The sequence below is a fragment of the Vicugna pacos genome, chromosome 11, assembly GCF_048564905.1.
Source record: "Vicugna pacos chromosome 11, VicPac4, whole genome shotgun sequence".
Classification (NCBI taxonomy): Eukaryota; Metazoa; Chordata; class Mammalia; order Artiodactyla; family Camelidae; genus Vicugna; species Vicugna pacos.
The window spans coordinates 33,502,517-33,528,532 of NC_132997.1; the positions used below are offsets into that span (position 1 = coordinate 33,502,517).

A 26,016-nucleotide genomic window follows, 5' to 3' on the forward strand; every position below is an offset into this window, starting at 1 on the left:
CTTCCATCACCACCACCTCTTCCATCACCACCACTAACACACCTCACTAACTACAATTAGGAACTGGAGAAAATAAAAGTATGAGGGAATATGGTTCTTACTGATATCAGTAGAAAGTGAGAATATGAGAAATATTAGAAGTTTAAAAAGAAAAAATATTCAAGAATACAAAAGAGAAAATAAAAGAAAGAACTTGTCTTGTGGGCTTGACAATTTCGTTACCAATTTCTGATTTTATCAGACTATGATTAGGGAATGTCATATTTCTACTTTTGTGGGATTTTTGAGAGTTTTCTGTGAGCATGATATCTTCCCGCTTGTTTGCACGTGCTCTTTAGGCACATTAAAAGGTGTTTTTTCATCGCTTTTAGCTACAGACAAAAATATAACCTTATAAAATTAGGGAGGCTATAATCTTGTTATAGTACTTAATCTTACAAGTCTGGATTTGTGATCCTATGAATAAATTACCTATTTATGTAGATAGTATCAAGTAATACTCTACTACATGCAACAGTGAAATTAGCGTTTCCTCCCTTCTCACAAACTAAATTTTAGTAGATTTTATTACCTTTCTTAGTTTTTATCTTTGTGCTATTAAACATACAAATGTCTGTATTACTTGACCTGTCCGCATAAATGGTATCTTTGGACCCCGAGCTTTTAATGATCAGAAAATCAGCTTACATTCCTTCTCAGACATTACCCTTTCCTCGTCCAATTTTATCACATATATATCCTTTCTACACTTCCAAAGTAGGTGCCACTAAGAAGAGATTCTTAGTAAACATTTACATGTTCAACTTCTAAACTGACCACCTAGAATACAATTTCCCAAGGCTTCCTCTTGCCTAGTATTCACTAACTCACCTGGGTAGCTCTGGGATAGAAGTTTTTCCTCTAATATCCATGGATCATCTCCTTGCTCTAGTTTGAAAATCACCTCTGGGTTGGTAATGAAATACCCTGTAAAAGGAAAAATGACAGAATAGGGGCCGGGCTGTATGTGCTACAGCAACTCTAAAGGAGGAATAAGGTAGAGTTTCTGGAGCTGCACCTTGATGGGCTCATTTAAATCTTTCACGGGATGCAAGAATTCAAATATTCTTCCTGGTGTTTAAAAAAAATTAGCAATCTCAGATTCCTGAATCAAAAGCCTCAACATTAACCACAAAAGACCACAAGTTTTGTTATCTAAGAAATAAAATGCATTCTATTCATGTTTTGATATGGAAACTTTGCTTCCACTGAGACAAGGTTGTAGTGTTCTCCAGTATCACGTCCCTGCACATCATCTTCTTGTAACAGAAAGAAGAAATTTGACTCCATATTAGATCTGTTCCTTTGACTTTAACCCTGTGCCCTGCTTTCTAGGCTTAGTCTTGCTGGTTCTGCACCTTTTGTACAAGAATTCTGCCTTTAGCCTGAAATATACAGGACAGCCTATCTTCAAGACTGAACTTTAAGGATATTAACACTTTTGCACTTATATAAAGATAACAAATTGCAGAACAGAAAATAACATTTGTTTTGTTAGAGGTTTTACAGGGGCACCATGACCACCCACGTGGACAGCTGCAAGAACAAAGGATTCCAAGAACAAAGAATTCTGACACCAAGAAGTTTGCAGCAACCAACCACACCCCCTCCACTTTTTAGTATAAAAGGAGCCTGAATTCTGACTTGGGTAAGATGGTTCTCCAAGACATTAGTCTGCCATCTTCTTGGTCTGCCAACTTTCTGAATAAAGTCGCTATTCCTTGCCCCAACACCTTGTCTCCCAATTTATTGGCCTATCACGTGGTGAGGAAAACAAGTTTGGACTTAGTAACACTCTGAGCAGGGTTCAGGTGCAGCCACTCCTCCCAGATGAAGCCCACAGACACATACCTGAATGACACTGACCCCTGTAACAATACGTTTCTGGTCAGCCTAAAATGATCAGAATTGTAGCGGCACAGAAAAGATATATGGAAACTAATTCTTACCAGGTTCACTGTGGAGAGTTTATATGTTATAATATGTCTACTATGTACATTATTTCATAATAGATTTTATAAAAGAAAAATAATTTTTAAATTCCTGCTTTTAATTTATTAATGCCCTGTGCCTTGAAATGTCCTGGCTGTTGGGAATAGTAAGAAGAGTAAAACATTCTTCTTGTTCTCCAGCAGGTTAAGTACTACACAAACACAATGCACTCAAAAACTCCAAAAATAAGGTGTTACTGGAATGTTAGAAAATGTGAAAAGTATACTGGGGTCAGTAAAGAAAAGAAAAGTTAACTATTCTGTATCAACAGTTTATGATTAATTGGCGAGGAAAAGCTTTAAGGCCTTAAATGAGATGGATATATGTTCTTTATAATTATGAGGCAACATGACACAAACAAAATATTGGAGGCACTGAAAATTCATGGATTGACTTCAGCTTCTGCCCTAGGATATAGAAAGAAAAAGAATAACTGTCATTCATACAATGACAATGGGCCTAGTAACTTCAGATTCACAACTTTTTTTCTAACTTATGGGAAAGCCAAGGTCACAAGGCATCCAAGTGTCCCAAACCTCGGAAGAGATAGTATCTGCAGGGCAAGGGGACATGTATGTTCTTGCCTACACCAGTTGGACCACAGGTAAGAAAATTCAACCAGAATCAGTGGCATATTAATTGACAAAGACTGAGTGTGGGCAGGCACAATAGTGTGAAACCCCTGGGGGTCACAGACATTAAAGGACCTTGCACCTTCTCACAGGCTTTTTTGCCACAAAGCCACTGGTCATTTACTCTGTTCCTGGGTAAAAGGAAGGATTGTGCACTGAGCCTACAACTACAGCAGGGAAGGAGCAAGAAAACCAAGCAAGCCACATCTTGGAGACCCAGGGACACAGAGCATCCCCAAGACCGAGGCTGTATTGGAACAAGAGAGAATACAGTGCCCACTTTCCACCACCAAGCTAATGAGCTTAGAATTACACGTTCCAATAGAACACTGCTGACAGAGGGACTGGAGGTAAATAAAAAGCCTGCAAAGAGACTCTCTGAGGCACAAAACAAAGAGAAATCCTAAAAACTCAGAGGACAGACATAACTTTGGTAAACTAACCCCTATCCTAAAACACAAGGTATCTTAACAGAAATTTGAAGCCTATACTGCACTGAAGGTACTAACACAAACAACACATCTCAAATCCTGCCAAGTCCTAACTAGATTAATTCAAACCCCTGGACTGGAAGGAAAGTCAGGCCAATTTCTAGGGGGAAATAATATAAGAAACAGTGGCTTAAAATTTATCCCAATTTTTAAAAAATTGAAGTATGGTTGATTTACAATGTTATATTAGTTTCAGGTGTACAGCAAACTGATTCAGTTATACATGTAGATACATATTCTTTTTAAATTTTATTTATTTATTTTATATATTTTTATTGAAGTACAGTCAGTTTACAATGTTGTGTCAATTTCTGGTGTACAGCACAATACTTCAGTCACATAGGAACATACATATTCTTCTTCACCATACATTACAAGATATTGAATGTGGTTTCCTGTGCTATACAGTAAGTTCTTGCTGTTTATCTATTTTATATATAGTAGTGTGTATATGTTAATCCCAAACTCCTAATTTACCCCTCCCCTCCACCCCTCTTCCCTCTGGTAACCATAGTTTGTTTTCTAAGTCAGTGAGTATATTTCTGGTGTATAAATAAGTTCATTTGTATCATTTTTTTAAGATTCCACATATAAGTGATATCATGATATTTGTCTTTCTCTGTCTCACTTACTTTACTTAATATGATAATCTCTAGGCCCATCCATGTTGCTGCAAATGGCATTATTTCAAAATTTACCCCAATTAATTATAGGAAACAAACCAAAGATCCAAGAAAGTCAAAAATACCAAGCAGCAGTTAGGTGCGGTTAGGCACAACATATTAGATTCCCTTAAAAAGAAGAGAGAACATCTTAAAGGTAGCCAGTAAACAAAGAAATATTACAAAAGAGGAATAAAGATTACAATTAAAGCAGAATTTTTGCCAGAAGCCATGAAAACTAGAACACAATGAAGTGATATACGTAAAGTGCTGAAAGAAAATACCTGTCAATCAGGAATTCTATATTTATCAAAAATATCTTCAATAATAATTGAAAAACTACTTCTGCAAAAAAACAAAAATTTAAGGAATTCTTCACTAGCACAAGAAATGTTAAAGGAATACAATGTCAGAGTGAAAATTGAATCTACACACACACACACAAAGAAAAGTGATAGAAATGTAATAAATAAGGGAAAAATTAAATTAATCCTTCCTTTCTCTAAAGCAAAGGTCAGAAAATTTTTTCTTTAAAGAGCTAGACAGTAAATATTTTGGGCTTTGTGGGTCATACATTACATATAGCAATTACTCAACTCTACCATTATAGTGTGAAAGTACACACTGACAATACATTAAAAAATTGTGTGGTTGTGTTCCCGATAAACTTGATTTACAAAAGCAGGTAGTGAGCTGAATTTCACCTATGGGCCCTAGACTGAGATCCTCTAAAGGATTACTGACTGTCTAAAGCAAATAGAGTAGCACTATACCGTGTGCATAGAGCATATGTTAAAGTAAAATGTATGAGGCAATAGAAGCACAAAGGACAGGAGGGAAGAGTTGGAAATATACAGCTGTGAGGTCATTATACTAAACAGCAAGTAGTTTAATATTTGAAAGGAGATTCTGATTAACCACAATTTTTCAGTTATAGATGAACATACATACATTCCTTGTCACATGTTTTTTCACTGTGAGCTACCACAAGATCTTGTATACTTCCCTGTGCTATACAGTATAATCTTGTTTATCTATTCTGCATATCCCTGTTAGTATCTACAAATTTTGAAATCCCAGTCTGTCCCTTCCCACTCTTCCACCCTCTTGGCAACCACAAGTTTGTATTCTATGTCTATGAATCTGTTTCTGTTTCGTATTTATGTTTTGTTTTGTTTTGTTTTGTTTAGATTCCACATATGAGTGATCTCATATGGTATTTTCTTTTCTATTTCTGGCTTACTTCACTTAGAATGACATTCTCCAGGAACATCCATGTTGCTGCAAATAGCGTTATGTTGTCGGTTTTTATGGCTGAATAGTATTCAATTGTATAAATATACCACCTCTTCTTTATCCAGTCATCTGTTGATGGACATTTAGGCTGTTTCCATGTCTTGGCTATTGTAAATAGTGCTGCTGTGAACATTGGGGTGCAGGTGTCATTTTGAGGTAGGGCTCCTTCTAGATATATGCCTAGGAGCGGGATTCCTGGGTCATATGCTAAGTCTATTCCTAGTCTTTTGAGGAATCTCCATTCTGTTTTCCACAGTGGCTGCATCAAACTACATTCCCACCAGCAGTGTAGGAGGGTTCCCTTTTCTTCACAGCCTTTCCAGTATTTGTCATTTGTGGACTTTTGAATGATGGTTGGTGTGAGGTGATACCTCATTGCAGTTTTGATTTGCATTTCTCTGATAATTGGTGATATTGAGCATTTATTCATGTGTCTATTGATCATTTGTATTTCTTCCTTGGAAAATTGCTTGTTTAGGTCTTTGGCCCATTTTTGGATTGGGTTGTTTGTTTTTTTCCTATTATGTCTTATGAGCTGCTGTATATTCTGGAGATCAAGCCTTTGTCGGTTTCATTTGCACAAATTTTCTCCCATTCTGTAGGCTGTCTTTTTGTTTTACTTATGGTTTCCTTTGCTGTGCAGAAGTTTGTAGGTTTAATTAGGTCCCATTTGTTTATTGTTGCTTTTAATTCTATTGCTTGGGTAGACTGCCCTAGGAGAACATTTTTGAGATGTATGTGAGATAATGTTTTGCCTATATTTTCTTCTAGGAAGTTTATTGTATCTTGTCTTATGTTTAAGTCTTTGATCCATTTTGAGTTTATTTTTGTGTATGGTGTAAGGGAATGTTCTAGCTTCTTTGATTTACATGCTGCTGTCCTCAAAATACTAGGTTTTATCACGGATTTAAGCTGGACCATGGTGCAGCTCTCCATTTAAGACCTGGTATTATGGTCTCTTGATAATTTATACCACTTACGCTCTGGCAATATGCCCTCTGTTTCTACCACATCCTCTTCCATTAGAGGCAACAGCCTTCATTTATTTCAAGGTTGTTATTAGAACATTGTTCACAACATCAACATTTTGATAACTAATAAGCAAGAAAGCTGTTCTAGACGTCTATGTCAGGAAAGTCTTTACATCCCATGAAGAATCAGTTTGGTTTATTCTTATTTTCAAAGCACTTTCCATAACAATGTCTGCTATCGCTATCAGAAACAAATGTACAACTTAGCATCGGTACCTTAAACATTAAGGACTTGAGAGTCACCGACTTTTGCCTTACTACTAATCTGCTACTCCATATTTCCCCCAAAGTTGACATTTATCTGTTTCTATATTTACATTTTAATGGTTATATCTTATAAATCTTGTAAAATTCAATGCAAAAGAAAACAGGAAATTTAAAAAGAAACTCACATGGGATTTGTTCATTTTCTATTTTCTTTAAAAAGTATAGAGACCTGTGAAGATGTAACTGAGACACAAGGAAAAAGAAATGAGTTATAAAAGATCTGGCCTCCTCCATAGCTCCTGGATTTACCTTAGTATAAATTCTGCATACTAGTGGGTAAAATGACTTCCTGGTAGCCAGTGCCTTCCTGGTAGCCAATGTCTTCCTGTTGGTTCCTAAAAAGAGAAGGAATGTAGCATCAATAGAATAAAATATTTAATGATAGGCTCTCAAAAAAAAAAAGCCCTGAGTTGTAGTTGCCAATATCCAAGGCATAAATAATCCTGTCATGATCAATTTCAAATTACTAACATGATACCATTCGAACAGAGTTGGGAAGAGATGTTCAATAGTACATCATTATATAATATTTCCAACACACTGATAAAGTAGAAAAAGAAATAGCCTCAAGAGCACAGATATGGGTAAACTTAAGGAAATTAATTAGGAAGTGATGAGTTTTTAATATGATCACAGATAAGAGGAGCCTAAGCAGACATAACTACTTAATGTAACACAGTGTCCTAGAAAGGGTCATAGAACAGAAAAAGATTACAGAAAAACTGAGGAAATTGGAAAAACTAGAGACTTTAGTTAATAATAATGTATCAATGTTGGTTTGTTAATTTGGACAAATGTACCACACTAATGTAAGATGTTAAAAATAAAGGAAATTAATGCAGACTATACAAGAATCTCTCCATTATAGTCACAATAATTCTGTAAGTCTAGAAACTAGTCTACCATAATTTATTTAAAAACTCTTTAAAATAAAATGGTATAGTAAAAAATATCCAGTTAATACCAAAGAAGGCAGTAAAGGAGAAACAAGAGAACAACAACAAAAAAGCATGATATATATGGGTGGGAGCAGGAAACAGCAAAATGCCAGGCATAAATCTAACCAAATCAACAATAGCATTAAATGTGAAATGGATTAAACATTACAAGCAATGGGCAAATTGTCATATGGGATTAAAAAGAAGCCTAAACTTTATGCTGTCTACAAGAGACAAAATTTAGATTCAGAAGTACAAATAGGTTGAACCGAAAAGGATGGGAAAATACGCAACGTGCAAGTGCAATCATAAGAAAGCTAGAGTGATTATACTAATAACAGATAAAATAGACTTTAACACAAAGGTGTAACTGTTTCTTACAGAGAACATTTTAATGATCAGTCCAACAGACAGATATAACAATGTTTTAAATACATACACTTGACCAAAAACGTCTCATAACACATGAAGCTAATTGATAGAATTGAAGGGAGAAAGAGATAATTCAACAGTAAGAGTTGGATACTTCAACACCCAAGTCTCAATATTCGATAGGATAGCTAGGCAGAAAATTGTCATATAGAAAACCTAAACACTGTACATTAGCTAGACCTAAGACATCTTTAGAACCATACTCCCAACAGCAGAATACACACTTTTCAAGCATACAGGGAACATTCTCCAGGACAGACAATATACTAGGCCATAAAACAAGTCTCAATAAATTTTACAGGATTTAAATCACAGAAAAAATGTTCTCCGACCACAAAGGAATTAGAAATCAGTAACAGAAGAAATCTGAGAAATTCACAAGTATGTGCTTAGAGGTAAATATATGTAAACATCTATTTTTAAAAAAGAATAATCTTAAATCAACAACCTAACCACTCACCTTAGAAAGATGGAAAAAGAAGAACAAATTACACCCAAAGCAAGAAGAAGGAAGTAAATAATGAAAAGCAGAAACAAATGAAATAGAATAAAGAGGAAATAAAATTAAAGTGATTCTTTGAAACTATCAACAGAACTAATAAATTTTTATCCACAGTGACCATAAAAAAAAGAGAGGGAAAACAAATTATCAAGAGCAGGAATCAAAAAGAAGACATCACTATCGATATTATAGAAATTAAAATTATTATGAAGGAATATATGAACAACTATATACCAACACATTAGATAAATCAGAAGAAATGCACAGTCCTAGAAAGGCACAAATTACTGAAAATGACTTGAGAAGAAGTAGAAGATCTGAGCCATATTTAATGGTGAAAAATTAAGCCCATTCCACCTTAGATCAGGATTAAGACAAAACATCCAATCTCACCACTTTCCCTCAGCATCTCAATAATGTATTGTACTGTTCAGCAATGTGTTCAACATTGTTCAACACTGAGCATCAGCTAAGGCAATTAGCTAAGAGGGAGAGGTAAAAGGCATCCAGATTAGAGAAGGAGAAATAACACTACTTTTATCTGTGGGTGATGTGATCTTATTCATAGAAAATCCTAAGAAATCCGTTTAAAACTACCTAAACTAGTGGAGCAAGGTTGCAGGACACAAGGTCAATATGTAAAAAATATATTTCTCTATATACACTAGTACTGAACAATCTGAAAAACAATTCCATTCACAAAAGCATTAAAAAAATACTTAGGAATAGATTTAACAAAAGAAATGCAAGACTTTGTACACTGAAATTTAGAAAACATTATTTTAAGAATTAAATAAAACTAGATGGAAAGACAGCTCACATTCATAAATGAGAAGATTCAATATTATTAAGATGATATTACTCTCCAAATTATCTACAGATTTAACGCAATCCTATCAAAATCTCACCTGCCTTTTTTTTTGTGGAAATTTATAAGCCAATTCTGAAATTGACATGAAAGTGCAACGTACCCAGAATACCCATGCAAATTTGAAAACGAATTTCAAGGGAATCCCAATATTTACAACAAAGCTATGGCAATCATGACAGTGTGGCCCTGGCATAATAGAAGACATCTAGATCAATGCAATAGAACTAAAAGTCCAGAAAAAAACCAAGCCGTCCTACTTATGCTCAATTGATTTTCAACAGAAGTGCCAAGACAATACAATGAAAATTAATAAAAATGGGAAAACCACTTTTAGGGAATGTAAAATGGTTCATATTCACTGGAAAAGTTTGTCATTTTTCTCAAAATGTTAAACATAGATTTACCAAATGACTCAGCAGTGCCACCCCCAGGTATCTACCCAAGTGAAAGGAAAACATATATACATCCACACAAAGAGTTTCAGAGCAAGCTAAAATTTTAAGTTTCTTGTATATTCAAAAGAACAGACCGTGAACTGGGAGGCTTCAAACTGACAGTGACAAGAAGCACGGAGGCATGTCCTTACATGCCTTTATAACAATTATTACAATGGGGTTTCCCAGACAACAGGATATTAGTTAAAAGTGATTATTTTACACCATTTTAGGAATATGACTTAAGTTTGTTTATGATGATCAGAGGCATTACAAGAAATAACCTATGTTAAGATTTACTTATGTGGCCTAACTGGTTTTGTCTGCTCAGGGGATTTTCAAGCCTGGTCTCTATTTTCTTTTAACAAGTTATATACAATATTTCATAGCAGGATTATTCATTGTGGCCAAAAAAAGAAAAAGGAAAAAATCCAAATGTCCATCAGCTGAGGATTGGATAAACAAAAGGTGGTATATCCACACTGTAATAAAGAGTCTGACACCATTGTTAAATTTTGACTATGGTAGTCTTCAAACCAACTTTTACCTTCCTCTTCTGCCCCACATCCAGGCAAACTGATAAGAAAAGCCATATGCATGCTCTCTTTCTCAACCCTAGCCCCTAACTGCAATACATACCAGGCCACTCCTTCCCACACTTTTTCAAATCACTCAGGTAAGTTCTGGATCAGCTTGGGTGCTACCCTGCTCTGCCCAGAAAGTCCCATGATGTGAGTAAAAAATCTTTTTACATTCTCTTGGTGCATGTGTGTCTTGACATCCAAACCAAATTTGGGGTTGAGTGGTTTTAATCTGTCCTCTGTGGGGCCACTTCCATCCTGGGAGCAGAATAATCTAGAGAATGACCACCATGACCTTGAGGTCTTTCTTCTCTTGTTTTTGTCTAGCTAACTGGTTTTGTTGCCTGATGGGAAGCATGTGCTTTGAGCTCTGCTGTTTTATGCCGCACTTGCTGGGTCCAGCCTGAGCCTCCGCCTCTGCCACAGATTTAACTGACCAAAGCTTGAAATAGTACTGAATTGAGTGTAATTGGTGTTCAGGGACAGGAGTGTGGAACGAGGGTCCTTCTCTGGGTCATGTGTTCGGGTCATGGGTTTTGGCCCAGACCTATCTGTGTGCCTAAAATTGAATTGTGCGTCTCAACTCCGACATAAATTGTAACAGACGCTAGGATCCTGGATTCTACTTGAGATTGTTGGTTGAATCTCAACCAGGCATTTTTCTCCACTGTATAGTCATGACTTAAATGAGGCATTCTATAGAACCCTCATCTCTCTTACCAGCTTCAAGCTGCAGGCTTCACAGAATGTAACAGCTTACTAAAACAACTTTGAAATCAATTAAATAAAACACAGCACATTTATCAAACCTCGGGGATGAATTGTAATAAGGAGCCTGACTATAGTTCTATTATAAAAATTTAGTATTTTTTTATTACTTTGAGTGAAAACTCAATAGTTGGCACAAGAGTAAACTGATGTCATAAAATTGCTGACCAGGAAATCAGCATACATTCAGTATTATTCCTTAGTGAACAGTCAAAATATTTTATACCATTAGCATAATATTTGAGTAAAAATCTCATGCGAGTGCGCACCTAACATTAAGCTTTCTTTTTCTTTTGTAAGGTGATATGAGTGGGATTCCTCTTCCGTTTCAGTTTATATGTTTTCTCTTCCTTGCATGTTTCGTGTATCAGCTGCATAATTTTGCAAGCTTGTATTCCAAAGATAAAGTCAGCTGTTACAGGGCCTTATTCTTTGCACTACTGTACTTGGTTCCAAGCGCTTTCTTTAAATTACTATCGCTGTTCATCGCACCAACTCAAGATAGTTTTCTGTTTTCAAGTCCCCAGACTGAGGATTGCCAGTTCTAGTCAGCTACCACTGTGAGCAACGAAAGGACCCGGCCAGCAGCAAACACTCAGACCGCCGGACGAGGCCGAACTTCACGACGTCAGCCGCCGGGCTGCCGCAGCGCAGGCTCCCGGGAAGCGGAGCTCCCGCGCGCGGGGCGACGGGCGCCTGCCGCGCATGAGCAGTCCCAGCTCCTTCCCGCGGCCGCCGCCGCCATTTTCGCCCTCTCACACCGCAGGGGGGGAGAGGATCAGGAGCCTCCAGGTCTGCGCAGCGCCGCAGAGGGCGGGGCCCGGAACCTGCGCGGGCCGGGAGCCGAGGCTGAGCCCCTGCAGGTGTGTCGCAGGCCTCGCCGCGGGCGCGAGGCTGGGGGCGGGGGGGATGCCGGGTCTCCGCGGCTGCGCCGAATCGGAGAACCTGGAAGCCGCCGCCCCTCTATGAGCGCCGGCCTGGCCGCGGAGGAGGACTAGGGAGGGAGCCAGGCAGGCGGCCCGGCGGGGAGGCTGGTCGTCCGCAGTCGGGATCCTTACCAAGAAGCCGCGTTTCTCGCCCTGCGCGCGAGGGGCGGCTCCAGGAGGCCCGGGGCGCCGGGCATAGCGGGGACGGCCGCGCGGAGGGGACGGCCGCTTGTGACGTGGGTGCCAAGCCCGTCACGTCCGGGCTGGCGTGGCGGCGGCGCGGGCTGCGGGAGACGTGGCGTTGTCAAGCCTGGGGGACCTGGGCTCTGCTCCAGCGCCCGCCAGTAAATGGGCCGGTTAACCTCGGTACGACTCGGATACTCATCTGTATAATTATAATAACCGTTAGGGTCGCTTTTTGTATTGAATAGGGTAGTGTTTATACAAAGCATGTTAAGGACTCAATAAAGGTGAGCTGCTTTTATCATTACAAGGTATGCTGTTCTTTTCATTATTGGCTCATTTAATCATCTTAATCATCGTAACCATCCCTTGAATCGGTATTAACCACCTCCATTTTAATAAATACGAATACTAAAGGTTCAAAGAGAAATTAGCTTGCCTTGAATTAGCAGGTGGGATTCAACTCTCACTTGTTTTGCTCTATAGTTCATGCTGTTTCCCACCCTAAAATCCACAGTCTTCAGTTGTATTTAGTGCAGTATTGTCTCTTGAACACCACCGGAATGGAGTGGACCTAATCTTACCATGTAGTATTCTATTTCCAAATATTCTTGAGGCTTCCTCAGAACTCCTGGGTAAAAGGTTAATTAAAGCCCTTCCTGTGTTCTCTAACCTTTTCTATTCTCAGACGATTGTTAAACATGTAAATTTAAACCATAGTTGAAACGCTGAATTTTAAGTTTTCCTGGAGAAGCTGAGCATCTTATTCAGGCCAGAGACTAGTTTCTAGAGAGAAGAAACGGGACAGACTCTTTTAAAACAGAAAACTGCTGTTTCATCTGTGCTCCATGTTATGAAAGTGATGTCATACATAATGCCTTATTGGCTGGTGTATCTCGGCAAATTAAGTGGGCATTTTGTAAGCATCAGGGCAGCACTGGAAGTGGTTTCTTCTGTGTATGAGAAGGACCTAGGCATTATGGCATCTAGTTACCTTTTGCTCTGTACATGAAGTGCCTGTTTTGGGATAATGGTGCTGAATAGCTATTTTAGAAGTTAGATTTGTGTCATTGTCAACAGATTAGATGGCCAAGTCAGAATTCATCAAAGCCTAATTAAATTTTGCCCTAGGAGAGGACAGTGAATTCCAGGGTACTGTTGGATTTGTGGTGCTGAATTGAAGCCCTATAGAATCAGAATTGTACATGATTGTTCGAAATTCCCTAATTCCTTTTCATGTTAAAGATAATAGCGTTGAAACTAAGACAGTCACCAAGTTTGTTAGTAGCAGGGCTTAGCATAGAATTGGTCTCCTGGTCCACTATACCATATTTTAGTCAAAACAAGGTTCTTGGAGAAGTGATTTTGAAAAAACTGAAATTTAGGGAGAAGAAACATCTTATTTTTGACAGCTCTGAAGACTTCATAAGCTTGTGGGGTTTATAATAATAGAATAAATCGTTATAACATGTAACTTGAAAACTTTTCCATATCAATAGATATTTCTCTTCAACATCACTTGCCAGCATAGAGTTCCACACTTTGGGTATATATTATTTGCCATTTAAGTTTTCAACTTTTTTGTGGTATTTAGTAAATGAACACATAATTTTCAAAACAGCCAATAGGAAAGAAATGCTTATGTTCACTCAAAAATGTCCCAGTTTCATCAAGATTATATCAGAGTCACCAGTGGACAGGTGGGTACTCCCTTATCTTATCACGGTCCTTCCTATTCCTTCTCAAGACTCAAAGGGACATTTTCCCAGAGGTTTATCTTTTACTAAAATGTTGTATGTAAATTTCTCCCAGGTGATTCCTGAGCTGCAAGATAAGGTCTCTTATGACTTCTGTCCTCCGTCTTTCCCTGTTCTGGCTTCATAGTTTCTATACTTTCCCAATAGCAGGAGAAAATGAACAAATTCCGGGTGAGTCTTTTTTTAGCTCTTACTTTTTTTTCACTGTGTGTGCATGTGTGTGTGTGTGTGTGTTTAGAAACTTTTATGGAAGAGAGCCCATATATTAAATTAGAGAAGTGGAAATAGTTAAAAATCACCCTTAGGGAAAATACTGTTTGAATACTACAGCATTTCCAAGGTATGGTCTGCAAACCCCTGGGAACCCCAAGACCCATTCAATGGGTCTGTGACGTCAAAACATAATACCAAGATGCAGATTGCCTTTCACACTGATGACATTTGCACTGATGGTGTAAAAGCAACAGATTGCCGCCTGTTTTGCATGAATCAGGACAGTGACACCAGTGACACTGTTTTCCTCTGCAATGTACTCATAGTAAAAAATTGCCATCTTTACTTAAGGATATCCTTGATGAAACAGTAAAAGTTATTAATTTTATTAAATCTTGACCCCTGAGTACACATCTTTTTAATATTCAGTGTGATGAAATGGGAAATTCAGAGAAAGCACTTCTGCTGTGTACTGAAGTATGATGGTTGGTTGCCTTGAGGAAAAGCATGTGTGCAATTGTTTGATTTGTGAGCGCACCTAGCCACTTTTTTCATGGAATACCATTTTTACTCGAAAGAGCAACTGGCGGACAAACTATGGTTATTCAGAGAGTATTCAAACATTTTCTCAAAAATGAGTGAAGTGAGCCTGTCGTCTCAAGGAAAATAACTATTTGTTGCTGGTGTTAAAAGTTCAGCTTTCAAGTGAAAATGAGAATGTCTACCACTGTGAAGTTGACAAAATCTAATACTTAAAGACTTTTCTGATAAAATTGGAGAGGTTATTAACAAATACGATTTTTTCAATATTAAATAAAATATGTCAACATTTGAGTAACGTTTCTGATTTATGTGCTCAGAGGCAAACTCAAACTGTTTAAGAGGACAGAGCGGTAGAAGTAAGGAACAGGGAATAAGTCGGTTACGGAATGCCACTCTAAAAGGTAGTATTTGAGGAATGTCTAGTAGATTAGAGACAGCCAAGTAGATACCTGGAGAAAGAGCATTCTACATAAAAGGAATGGCAAACACATACATCCTGAGGCATGTTCCAGAAACAGTATTTAGGACACTGAAACTAGAGAGATTTTATGTATTGATTCGTTAAAAATTTTAAAAATGATACTTTATGCAAGCAAAGGAATGTATATAATGTATATGTATAATTTAGGGAGCATTGATATGTAAACCCCAGTGTATCCTCTATCTGGGTTAAGCAATAGAAATTACTTGTACCTTTGAAGCCCAGGTGCCCTTCCTTAATCTCATCCCACCATCTCCCAGAGAAAAGGAACCCTATATTCTGTGGTAACCATTTCTTTGCTTTTTAAACTTAATTTTTCAAAATGAAACAGTGTATTTGGCAAGTAATTAAATGCCCAGCCCTTTGTTAAGCACTTGACATAGGCTGTCTAACATAATCCTCACAGCCACCTTTTGAAGTATTACTACTATACCATAAATTTTCAGTGCGGACATTATCTGTTTCTAATTAAGTGTCATAACCTTTGGACATGATGGTGGAGAGAGACTCTAGAAAGAGGGAGAAATAAAGTTAAATTTTTTGAGCTTTCTCCTACTTTAACCTATTTTACAGTTTTGCTTCAGTCAGTCTTGAACACATTTGTATGTTTTATGTGGGAATTTCCTGATCCGGGATTCATTCAGGGGTGCCGCATGTTTTCCTTACCTTATGCTCTGTAACTGGTCTCTGAATGGCCAGTCGGGGACAGCAGAAATGACTAATGAGCCTTTTTGTTTTCTGAAGCAATTTTGAGTGTAGTCATCACTACCAACTCTTGGAAAAGTTTATTTTATGCAGATAATTGGATTTTTGGTTTGTTCTTAGGCATTTGGCCTGATTAGAAGAAGATCTCTTTTTTTTATTCCTTCCCGAATCTCTTTAGTTCTACTGGCATAAATTTCTTCTGTTTGAAAACATTCTTTACAGTTAATGTTTTTATTCTGCTTGTTTGCTTTAGTGAGGGTCTGCTGGCGGAAAATTCTTAGTTTTCTTTATACGAAATATTCATGAAATTTTTCACTGTGCATAGAAATCTTGGTTGACAGTTCTTTCCTTTTAAAACATTGAAAAGCATTCACTGTCTTCTACTACTGATGCTGTTGAAAATTCATCTGTTGGTTTATCAGACCTTTGAAATAAATCTGTTTTGAGCTAGCTGCTTTTTAAGATATCTTTTATTCTAATATGTTTATATGTGTATTTCTTTTTATCCTAATGAGATTTATTGTACTTCCTTTGGGTTAAGAATTCAAGTGTTTTGAGTATTACATTGTACCTCCTTTATTGACTTTTTTTTTTTGCTTTATTTTGTTTACTGCTTAGTTTAGAGATTACAACATGCACCAGTAACATGACGGTGTCTTCAAATAATACTATATTTATTCGTGAATAATGTAATAAACTTTCATACGTATAATTGTATTTACACCCTTCCCACCCTGTGGTCCTTGTCTTATATCTCACTTGTACATATATTTTTAACCCCAAATATTTGTTATTTCTACTTTAAACAATATTAATCTTTTAAAAGAAATGTGTGTGTGCGCGCGTGTGCGCGCTTGCGTACAGATAAGATGGTCTTCTATGTTTATGTACTTATCTGCTTTGGCACTGTTTATTCCTTCCTGCTCGTCTGGGATGCTCTCTGATACCTATTCCCTGCAGCCTAAGCAACTCACTTTTACCATTTCATGTCGCTTAGCACTGATGGTGACAAATTAACTTGGCCTGCCTTTCTTAAAATGTCTTTATTTCACCTTGGTTTTTGAAGGATATTTTGCCAGATACAGAACTTTATGTCAAGAATTTTCTTTGTTTCTGTAGTTTTAGGATATCTTTGTCTTCTGCTTTCTGTTGTTCCTGTTGAGAAGCTAGTCTTCATCTTACTGTTAGCCACCTAAATATAATGTGTCTTTTTCCTCTGTTTGTGCTTAAGATTTTCATTTTATGTTTAGTTTTCAATAGACTGTGATGTGTGTAGGTAGAGTTTATTTTGCATTTATCCCTTTTGAAGGATAATAGAGTTTTATGGGCCTTTTATCATTTTGGAAAATTCTTGGACATTCTTTAGATATTTTCTTTGCTTTGTTCTCTCTTTTTTTCTTTCTAAAATCCCAATTATGTTGAACTACATATATATTGTCCCAAATGTTCAGATTCTGTATTTAGTTTGGGGTTTTTTTGTGTTTGGTCTTTTAATTTGGATATTTCTATTGAGATGACTTTTTCCAAGTTCATGGCTTCCTTCTTTTGTTCTGTTAGTTCTCTTCATTCATAAGCCCACAGAATCCACTTCTGACATTGTATCTTTCAATTCTAAAAATTCTTGTTTTTCTCTTTTTGTTTTTCTTTCTCTGCTAAGATTCCCCATCATTTCATTTATATTCTCCAATTTTTTATTACTAGGTCATTTAAAAGTTTTATTGTAATTACTTTAAAGTCCTTATCTGCTAATCAACATCTAGGTTATCTGTGGATCTGCTTCAGTAGGCTTCATTCTTTAGTATGAATCAAAATTTTCTACTTCTTTGCATGTCTCATAATTCTTTATTGTGTGTTAGACATTATGTATAAAAGTACAGTAGAGATTGAAGTACATAATACCTGCAGAAAAAGGCACATCCCTTCCTCTGTTTGCTAAGTCAGTCAGTATGTCGTTGAGCTGGCCCCAAGCTTTAGTTACTAGATACAGTTCACCACTGGCTTCAGATGATTTGAGAGCAGGGTCAAGGCTTTGCCTTCAGCAGGGCTTCAGTTATGAACACCACCAAAGCTCCACTGATGTGCTTGTAGCTTGCAACCAGCGTTTCTTTTGGGGCAACTGAGGGGTTCCTGCCCTGTAGCGATTTCACCGCCTGACACATCTCTCCCCGCCCTGGTGCTCTGCTCCCAGCCTTCAGAGGGTTGTTGCCACACACTTAGTAAAGGCCTATGGCAAAAAAAATGGTTGCGTGTTCATATTTCAGAGCAGCTATGTAAATTATGCAGCCTTCTGTTTGGTTCTAGAAACTGCTTCCCCAACTTAAAATAAACTTACCACTTTTGAGATTTAATGGAACATAAAAGAAGTCCTACAGAAACTAAGCTTCTGTTTGGGGGAGTCTTGAATATGAAACCACCAGTCAGTCACCAGGTAGTATCAAAAGGCAAGTTGTTGACTTGCTTTGTGACTGGGGCACTTAGGAATTCTAATACATCACACAAGCCCACAGGCAAACATGAGAAGTCGTTGAAAGTCGGACTGGTTTCTGTAACTTGTGATTCTCTTTTCTCTTTTGAAATATTTGTCTCTTCTGAATTTTTTCCTTTGTTCACCTTTGGATTCTCGGATCTCTGCTTTTAGAAAACATAACTTTCTAGTTTAGGGGCTTGTTCTCGTTATTAAGATGAGATCAACTTCCCTTTTGCTTCTCTACATTCTATTCAAAACTTGTTGTTTATCCTTACTCTAGAGATGCTACCTCTGAACTGCTTTCTGCTCTATAGTTTTGCCCTGGCTATGAAATTTGAAAATTCCCTGAAAATTCTAAGCAGATATGTAGGACTCATTCCAGTTAATTTCACTTTTTTCTTAGATCTTAATCCCTTAAATTCTGGTGCTTAGTTTAATATTTAATGTTTATGTACATCTATTTTTCGTGTGTTAGGGGGATTTTGTTTTTGCTTTTATTTTTCTTTTTGTAAATTGAAGTTTGACTTATTTACTTTTTAATTGTAGTAAAATATACATAAAAATTTACCATCGTAAGCCATTTTAAGTGTGTAGTTCTGTGACATTAAGTACATTCACATTGTTGTGCAGTCATCACCGCCACCTATCTCCATAACTCTTCAACATCCCAGACTGAAACTCCACACATTAAACACTTAACTTCCCAATATCCCTCATCCCACACCTTGGGAAAAACCATTCTACTTTCTGTCTCTGTGAATTTGACTACTCTAGGTACCTCATATAAGTAGAATCATACAGTGTTCATCCTGGCTTATTTCATTCAGAACAGTGTCTTCAAGGTTCATCCATGTTGTAGCACATGACAGGGTTTCCTTCCTTTTAGAGGCTGAATAATATTCCATTGTGTGGATGTACTACGTTTTCTTTATGCAGTCCTTTCTTGATGGACACCTGGGTTGCTTGGACTTTGTAGCTGTTATCATGAACATTGGCTTACAAATATTTGTTTGAGTCCTTGCTTTGAATTCTTTTGGATACATAACTGGGAGTGGAATTTCTGGATCATATGGTAATTCTGTGTTTAATTTTTTTTGAGGAACTGCTATACTGTATTTCATAGTGGCTGCACCATTTAACATTCCCACTGACAATGCTCAAGGGTTCTGGTTTCTTCACATCCTTGCCAATATTTGAGATTTTCTCTTTTTCGTTGTGTGTGTGTGTGTGTGTGTGTTTTGAGCGTAGCCACCTAATGGGTGTGAAGTGGTTTGTGCTCTATTTTTAATTTTATTTGCTTTTTAACTTACAGCAGAATTCACTCTTTTTGGATGTACATTTCAGTGACTTTTGACACATGCATAAGACATGTAATCATCACCACAGCCAAGATATGGGACAGTTTAATCACCTCAAAATTTCCTTGGTTCCCTCTGTGTAGTTTCCCCATCACTAATTCCTAGAAATCACCAATTTATTCTTCATCCCTAATGTTCTGCCTTTCCCCAGTGTCATATAAATTGAATCATATAGTATGTGGTTTTTTGAGACTACCTACTTTCATTTAGCATGGTGCATTTGAGATTTGATCATGCTGTTGCATGTATCAATAGTTAGTTCTTTTTTATTGCTAAATAGTATTCAGTTATATGTGTCTAGCTCATTTATTTATCTGTACATCAGTTCAGAATATTTGGGTTTCTGGTTTTTTGGCAATTATGAAAAGAGCTGTTACAAACATTTGCATTCAGATATTTGGGTATACACAGATTTTCATTTCTCTTGGGTAAATACCTAGGCATGTGATTACTGGGTCACATGGTAAATATATAATTAACTTTATAAGAAAATGCCAAACTTTTCCTGAGTAGTCTGTATTCTTACTGCATTGTATCAGAGTTCCATTTGCTTCCCATTCTTATCAGCACTTGGTATTTCACGGGTTTTTTTTTTAAGTCATTCTGATAGGTGTGCAGTGGTATGCCATTATTGCTTTAATTTGCATTTTTCTAATGACTAATGATGTTGAAAATATCTTTTGGTGTGCTTATTTGCTATCCATATATCTTCTTTTGTGAGTGTCTATTCAGATTTTCTGTTCATTTTTAAATTTGGTTGTTTTCTTAATGCTTTTGAGAGTTCTTTATATGTTCTGGATACAAGTGCTTTGTTAGATTTGTGATTTTCAAATATTTTCCTCACTATCTGTGGCTATTCTTTTTACTCACCAAAAAGTGTCTTTCACAAAAATTTGATGAACTCCAAGCAAATTTTTCTTCTTAGTGTCTTTTGGTGTCATCTCTAAAAAGTTTTTGCTTATCTCAGAGTCACAAAGACTTTTCCTATCTTCTAAAAAATTTTGTAGTTTTACATTTTATACTTAGGTCTATAATTCATTTTGAGTTTATTTTTGTATAAAGTATAACTTATTGGCTGAGGTTCATTTTTGTATACAGATGCCCATTTTTTACAGTGCCATTTATTGAAAAGCAAATGTATATATGTTATCTTAATACGTATTAACGTATCGTGTATATGATAGATACAGAAATAATTATAGATATGTGTATGTGCATGAGTTAATATACAAACATATATTTACTGTCTGCTGAGAGGGCCTGTAAGCAGTGACACCTCGGTAGCAAACCTAGCACACAGATCTTGGTTTTAAAATATCATTCTACAGTAACAGGAACCAGAATTCCATGGAGTGATTGATTGATTGTAGGTCTAAGGCAAGGGTATACAAGATAAGCACAGAGCATTCCGTAGTATCAGAGAGTAAGGAAGTGCTCAAAAACAAAGTGATGTGGGCATGTTAAATAGACACACCTTTTTCTTAGATTCTAGAGTTCTGAAAAACGTTGATTTCTGTCAGTTTTTTCCACCTTAATGGTTGCCTCATTGGAGGGACCAATTCTTGAAGCTCTCCACTTCACCATTTCTTATGACATCACTCATGTTCAAAGGTTTTTAACTACAAATCCAGTTTATTTAATATATATGGGACTATTCAGCTTAGGTATTTCTCCTGAGTGAGTTTTGGTAGTTTGTTTCTTTCAAGAAATTGGTCCATTTCATCTTTCATCATAAGATATAAAATTTATATGCATAGAATTGTTCAGAGTGTGCCCTTATTATCCTTTTAATGTTTATGAGGTATGTAATAACTGCCCTCCTTTTCACTTTTGACATTGTTAACCTTTAGTTTCTGTTTTCTTGGTCATTCTAGATATAGCTTTTTCAATTTTCTTGATCTGTGAGAACCAACATTTATCATTGGTATTTTCCAATAACATAAACCAAATGCTCAGCTGTTGTTTCCAAGTAACTTTTTCAGGTAACTTTCTGTTACTGATTTTCAATTTAAATTGGCTATAGTCAGAGAATTTATTTGAATAATTTCAATTATTTTGAGCTTGAGATTTGTCATCTGGCCAAAATATGGTCTTTCAATGAGTATCTGAATGAGTATCCCATGAAAAGATGTGAGCACTTTGTTACCATATTTTTTAGTATCTTGGAAGGACAGTGTGGTTGTTTAGTATATAGAATAGTCTTTCCTTTTCATTGTGTCTGTAAACAATGCATTTTAACTTCCATAGTTTCCTGTTATGGCTATTCCAGAAATAAGTTCTCATTAGTTTCTTTTATCTGTTAGCTATTATTTCTAGTTTGCCATGTTCTTTTCCTTATTGGTTTCTTTGAAGTGTGTTCTAGGGCTGTGCAGAATAGGTGCATCATTTGTATGCTTTTGAAATCCTTATGTTAATAAAAACTTCTTTTCTTAATCCTTGAATTAAAATTTGGCAGGACATGGAATTTTAGGTTCAAAACTTTTTCCATTAAAAGTATACGTGTATTCCTTCTTTGTCTTTTAGTGTTTGGTTCTATATACAAGAAGTCACATGCCAGTTTTATTCATATCCTGTTAATTGCTTATGTGATATTGCTATATGGTAAGAAAATAGTAATTGTAATTACTTCATCAGAAGTGTTATTTTTTTTAAACCCATATATATTACAAAAGAATAAATCATCTCTCTGTGTAATACAGTTTTGTGTTTTTCTCTTTTGCTGTCTTGTGCCCATATTCAGTGGCCTTTATTAGTTCCTCTTCTTTATGTGGTGAGCTCTTCTCATCAGCTTTTGCTTTATGCTGGATGATCTTTGCTTTTTTTTTTTTTAAGTGAGGAATCATATAAGCTTGACTTTAATTTCAGTTTCCTAGCCAAACCTGTCTCTCTGCTGTCCTTGTCAAATTGTAGCCCTTCAACTCTGAGCAGAGAGAAGCTTTCCTGAGGTCTCTGTTAGGATGTGTATCCAAAAGATGACTTCTCTTATCTCACCTTATGAGTTCTTTATCTTCCAAAAATGTCTCAAGTTGTCTTGTTTAGTAATTACAGCTTTCACTCCTTTGCTGTGCTTTTATATAGTTACTCTACTTGGACTTTTTACATTTGAATTTTGAGCTAGAACTGGCCTTTATTTGTGACACTCTTCTTTCTTTGGTTTTCTAAACATTCTCCTGGTCTACTGTTACATTTAACTAAGTTTTATCAGGCTTTGTGGTCTTGGCCTAGTTTCTGTTGCTACCATCTCAAATATTGCTGCTTCTGCATATCCTTTGGGGGGGACTCTTCTAGAACCCTATTTTTTAATATATGTGAAAATATTATTTACGGAAATTTACTTACATGCATACCTTCCAGAATGGACAGTTCCAGCTATATGTTCCACAATCGTGTCAGACACAGAATGAATAAATTCACCTGATTGCCTCCTTTTGCCCAACTTAACTGTTTTCTTGTTTTCCCATCTTGTTTTACTGATTTCCTAGTTGCCAGAGAATAATGTTAGTTGGTAACAAATATCTCCATACACCACAACCTGCTCCTACTGAGTAGCTAGGAGACAGGAGACTAATTTATGTGTAAGTTGGGAGATCATTGTCAGAATAGCAGAAACAGCTTGTGAGCTCATTCCAGAGCAGTAAGTCAGGAGGGGATTGATGGAAGAAAAGAGATGGTGATGTCATAGCTCTAAAGGAATGTAAGATCAAGTAGGCATACTGCCAGAAGCAGAGGCTCTTACTCTGACTGGAGAAAGATGTGGAAGAGGTTTGAAACCCGTGGGACCCAAGCACTAGCACTGGAAGTAGAAAAGAAGGGACTTAAAGTGTATGCAGGAACACCGGTGGCAGCTTGGAAAAGGCAATAACTCAGAGGAAAAGAAGGAATCCCTTGCTTGCTTGGGAGTAAAGGCAAGTAAGAAAATAAATAACTGAAATCTGGTGACCTAAAAAAAAAGAATACAGTATCACAGAATCTACAAACCATTCCCAATGTGCTAGTTTCTTAAAGGCTGTGAAAATATTATACCAACAGAAGAGAGAGCTTTTGAGTTAAGAACTAGAGTAACCCTTTCATTTCTTCCCTCTATCAACGTTTATCTACATTTGATTCATGAACAAAAAAAGCTACTCAAATCCATATAATACTAACATAAGAAGAAAGCACAAAATGTGAATTAACAGGGTTTTAGTTGGTATATTCTTTCCCCATATAAACACAAAGTAGAGGAACACACAACTCTTCAGTATTAAGTAATTTCAGATAGGAAGGAACTTTAAAAACCAGAGATTGAAGATGTATGATAGAAATTGGGAAAAAGTGAATGTTAGTAGATGAGTTAACTCAGGAAAGAAATAGTAGAGCAGAGAACATCTCAGATAAAAAGGTTAAATTACAGTGTACCTAAGGGGGAAGAAAGATGAGCCAAAGTACAATAAATGGCATACAGGAGAGGAATGGAAAGAGACCATGGTGGTGGGGGGAAAATAAGATTGGACAAGGATGAGGAAGAGAGTAAGAAAAAGTAGAATCCCTAAATAACAAAAACTAAGTAGTGGAAGATAACTAATACTTAAAACTATAATCCAAGGAAACTTCTCATAAAGAAAAGAAAAACTGAATTTACATATTGAAAAGGCTCTGTGTGCCAAAGAGAATTGACCTAGAGTGGGAAACACCAAGAGAGGTTCTAATAAAATCACTAGACTTATTTAAAAGTTAAAAAAAGAAAAAGTCCTCTGGGTCTTGGAAAAATATCTAAATTACTTGGCAAGGGGAGAACATTAAGATGATGTAATCCTTGTAAGCAACATATAAATACATAAAACAAGGGTAGTAGAACCGAGTATTTTTTCTCAAGAAAGTGTGAAGCAAGAATTTATATGCAGCCAAGATGTTCTTCAAATGAAAAAACTACATTTCAGATTCTATGAAATATAAATAAAGCAGTGATTGGAGGAAATTTTATAGCCTTAAATAGTTCTGTCAATAAAAGTGAAAGAATGAAAATAATTAGCATTATGGCTATAGCCATTACCAAACCATACAGACACTGGGGGGTTAGCCTCCCACTTTCTCCCAGTAGTTATCGATGAATTTCCAATTAATTACCAGGTTATTATGCTTCTGTCCCACACTGCTGCCACTTTAATGTAAGTCACTCATATATGTATTCTAATTTTCTAACATCTTTCTGATGTGCTATTTGCCTCTTCTATTGTAGTTTTCTAATCTAAACTGCTTATATCTCTCTCTTCAGTGGCTCCTCATTATTTTTATTTGCATCTACAAAGTAAAGGGATGAACATTCCAAAGATGTATAAGAGAAGTCCAAATAGTATGAAATAGAAGAATATCTATTCATATTTTTCTTTCACATAAATACAAAAATTAATGAAAACTTGTCAGTTTTTAATAGGCTAATATATGTAAATGTATGATAAATTAATAAGCAGATATCAATTTAGTGAGTATACAAAATATATTTAAAAGACAAATTAAGACTTACTTCATGTTCTGTAACCTGACTTGACTATCACCTTCTAATTACTCTTGGTCCTATACCCTATTCTCATACTGTCTTATATGTAGTTTCCTAAATTGTCATTTTTTTCATACATCTATGCCTTTGCCCATTCTATTTTCTTTATTCCTAAAGTTTACATTAGTCAGTTTGATCCCTAATAAAATCTAACTTGATAATAAAGAATGCAAATAACTATCCCCATCTATGGCTACCTTTTTTCTGATTGAAATATAGTTGATGTGCAATATTGTTACTTTTAGGTGTACTACATAATGATTTGACATTGCAAATCATTATGATCACCACAATAAGTCTAGTACCTTGTGACCCCATACAAGTTTATTACAGTATTACTGACCATATTCCTTATGCTGTATATTACATCCCATGACTTACTTATTATTTAACTGGAGGTTTGTCTCTCTTAATCTCCCTCACCTATTTTGCCCACCACACCCACTGAGACAGCCTCCCTCTGGCAAATAACCATTCGTTCTCTGTATCTATGAATTTGTCTTCATTTTGTAAGTTTGCTTTGTTTTTTAGATTCCTCATATAAGTGAAATTATGTAGTGTTTGTCTTTCTCTTATTTCACTAAGCTACTACTCTATCCATCCATGTTGTTGCAGATGGCAAGATTTCATTCTTTTTTTAAGACTATGATTCCATTGTGTGTGTGTATATATATGTGTGTCTATATCTATATCTTTGTCTCCTTTATCTGTTCATCTCTCCATGAACACTCAGGTTGCTTCCATATCTTTGCCATTGTAAATAATGATGCAATGAGCATTGAAGTGTATGTATGTTTTCAAATTAGTGTTTTTGTTTTCTTTGGGTAACTACCCAGAAGTGAAATTCCTAGATCATATGGCAGTTCTATTTTTAATATTTTGAGGAACCTCCATACTTTTTTTCTAGTGGC

General features: G+C 36.3%; 2 protein-coding genes across 7 annotated transcripts in view; one reads left to right on the forward strand and one right to left on the reverse strand.

Annotated features, from left to right (window-relative positions):
- Positions 1-12,096, reverse strand: part of LOC102543860 (uncharacterized) — a 67,494-nt gene extending 55,398 nt beyond the window's left edge. The window contains exons 1-2 of the mRNA XM_072971073.1: positions 11,995-12,096; positions 6,660-6,745 (exon numbers count right to left, since the gene is read on the reverse strand). The gene's annotated coding sequence lies outside the window, so the exon portion shown is untranslated. The remainder of the gene's footprint in view (positions 1-6,659; positions 6,746-11,994) is intronic.
- Positions 11,570-26,016, forward strand: part of ZNF25 (zinc finger protein 25) — a 30,113-nt gene continuing 15,666 nt past the window's right edge. The window contains exons 1-3 of one of the 6 annotated variants that reach the window (XM_072971082.1): positions 11,698-11,799; positions 13,640-13,745; positions 13,858-13,973. In XM_072971082.1, the coding sequence (XP_072827183.1) occupies positions 13,959-13,973 (15 nt within the window). In that variant the 5' untranslated portion in view covers positions 11,698-11,799; positions 13,640-13,745; positions 13,858-13,958. Of the gene's footprint in view, positions 12,357-12,421; positions 13,592-13,639; positions 13,746-13,857; positions 13,974-26,016 lie in introns of those variants that run through there. The other 5 variants (XM_072971079.1, XM_072971081.1, XM_072971080.1 and 2 more) reach the window with 5 other exon arrangements.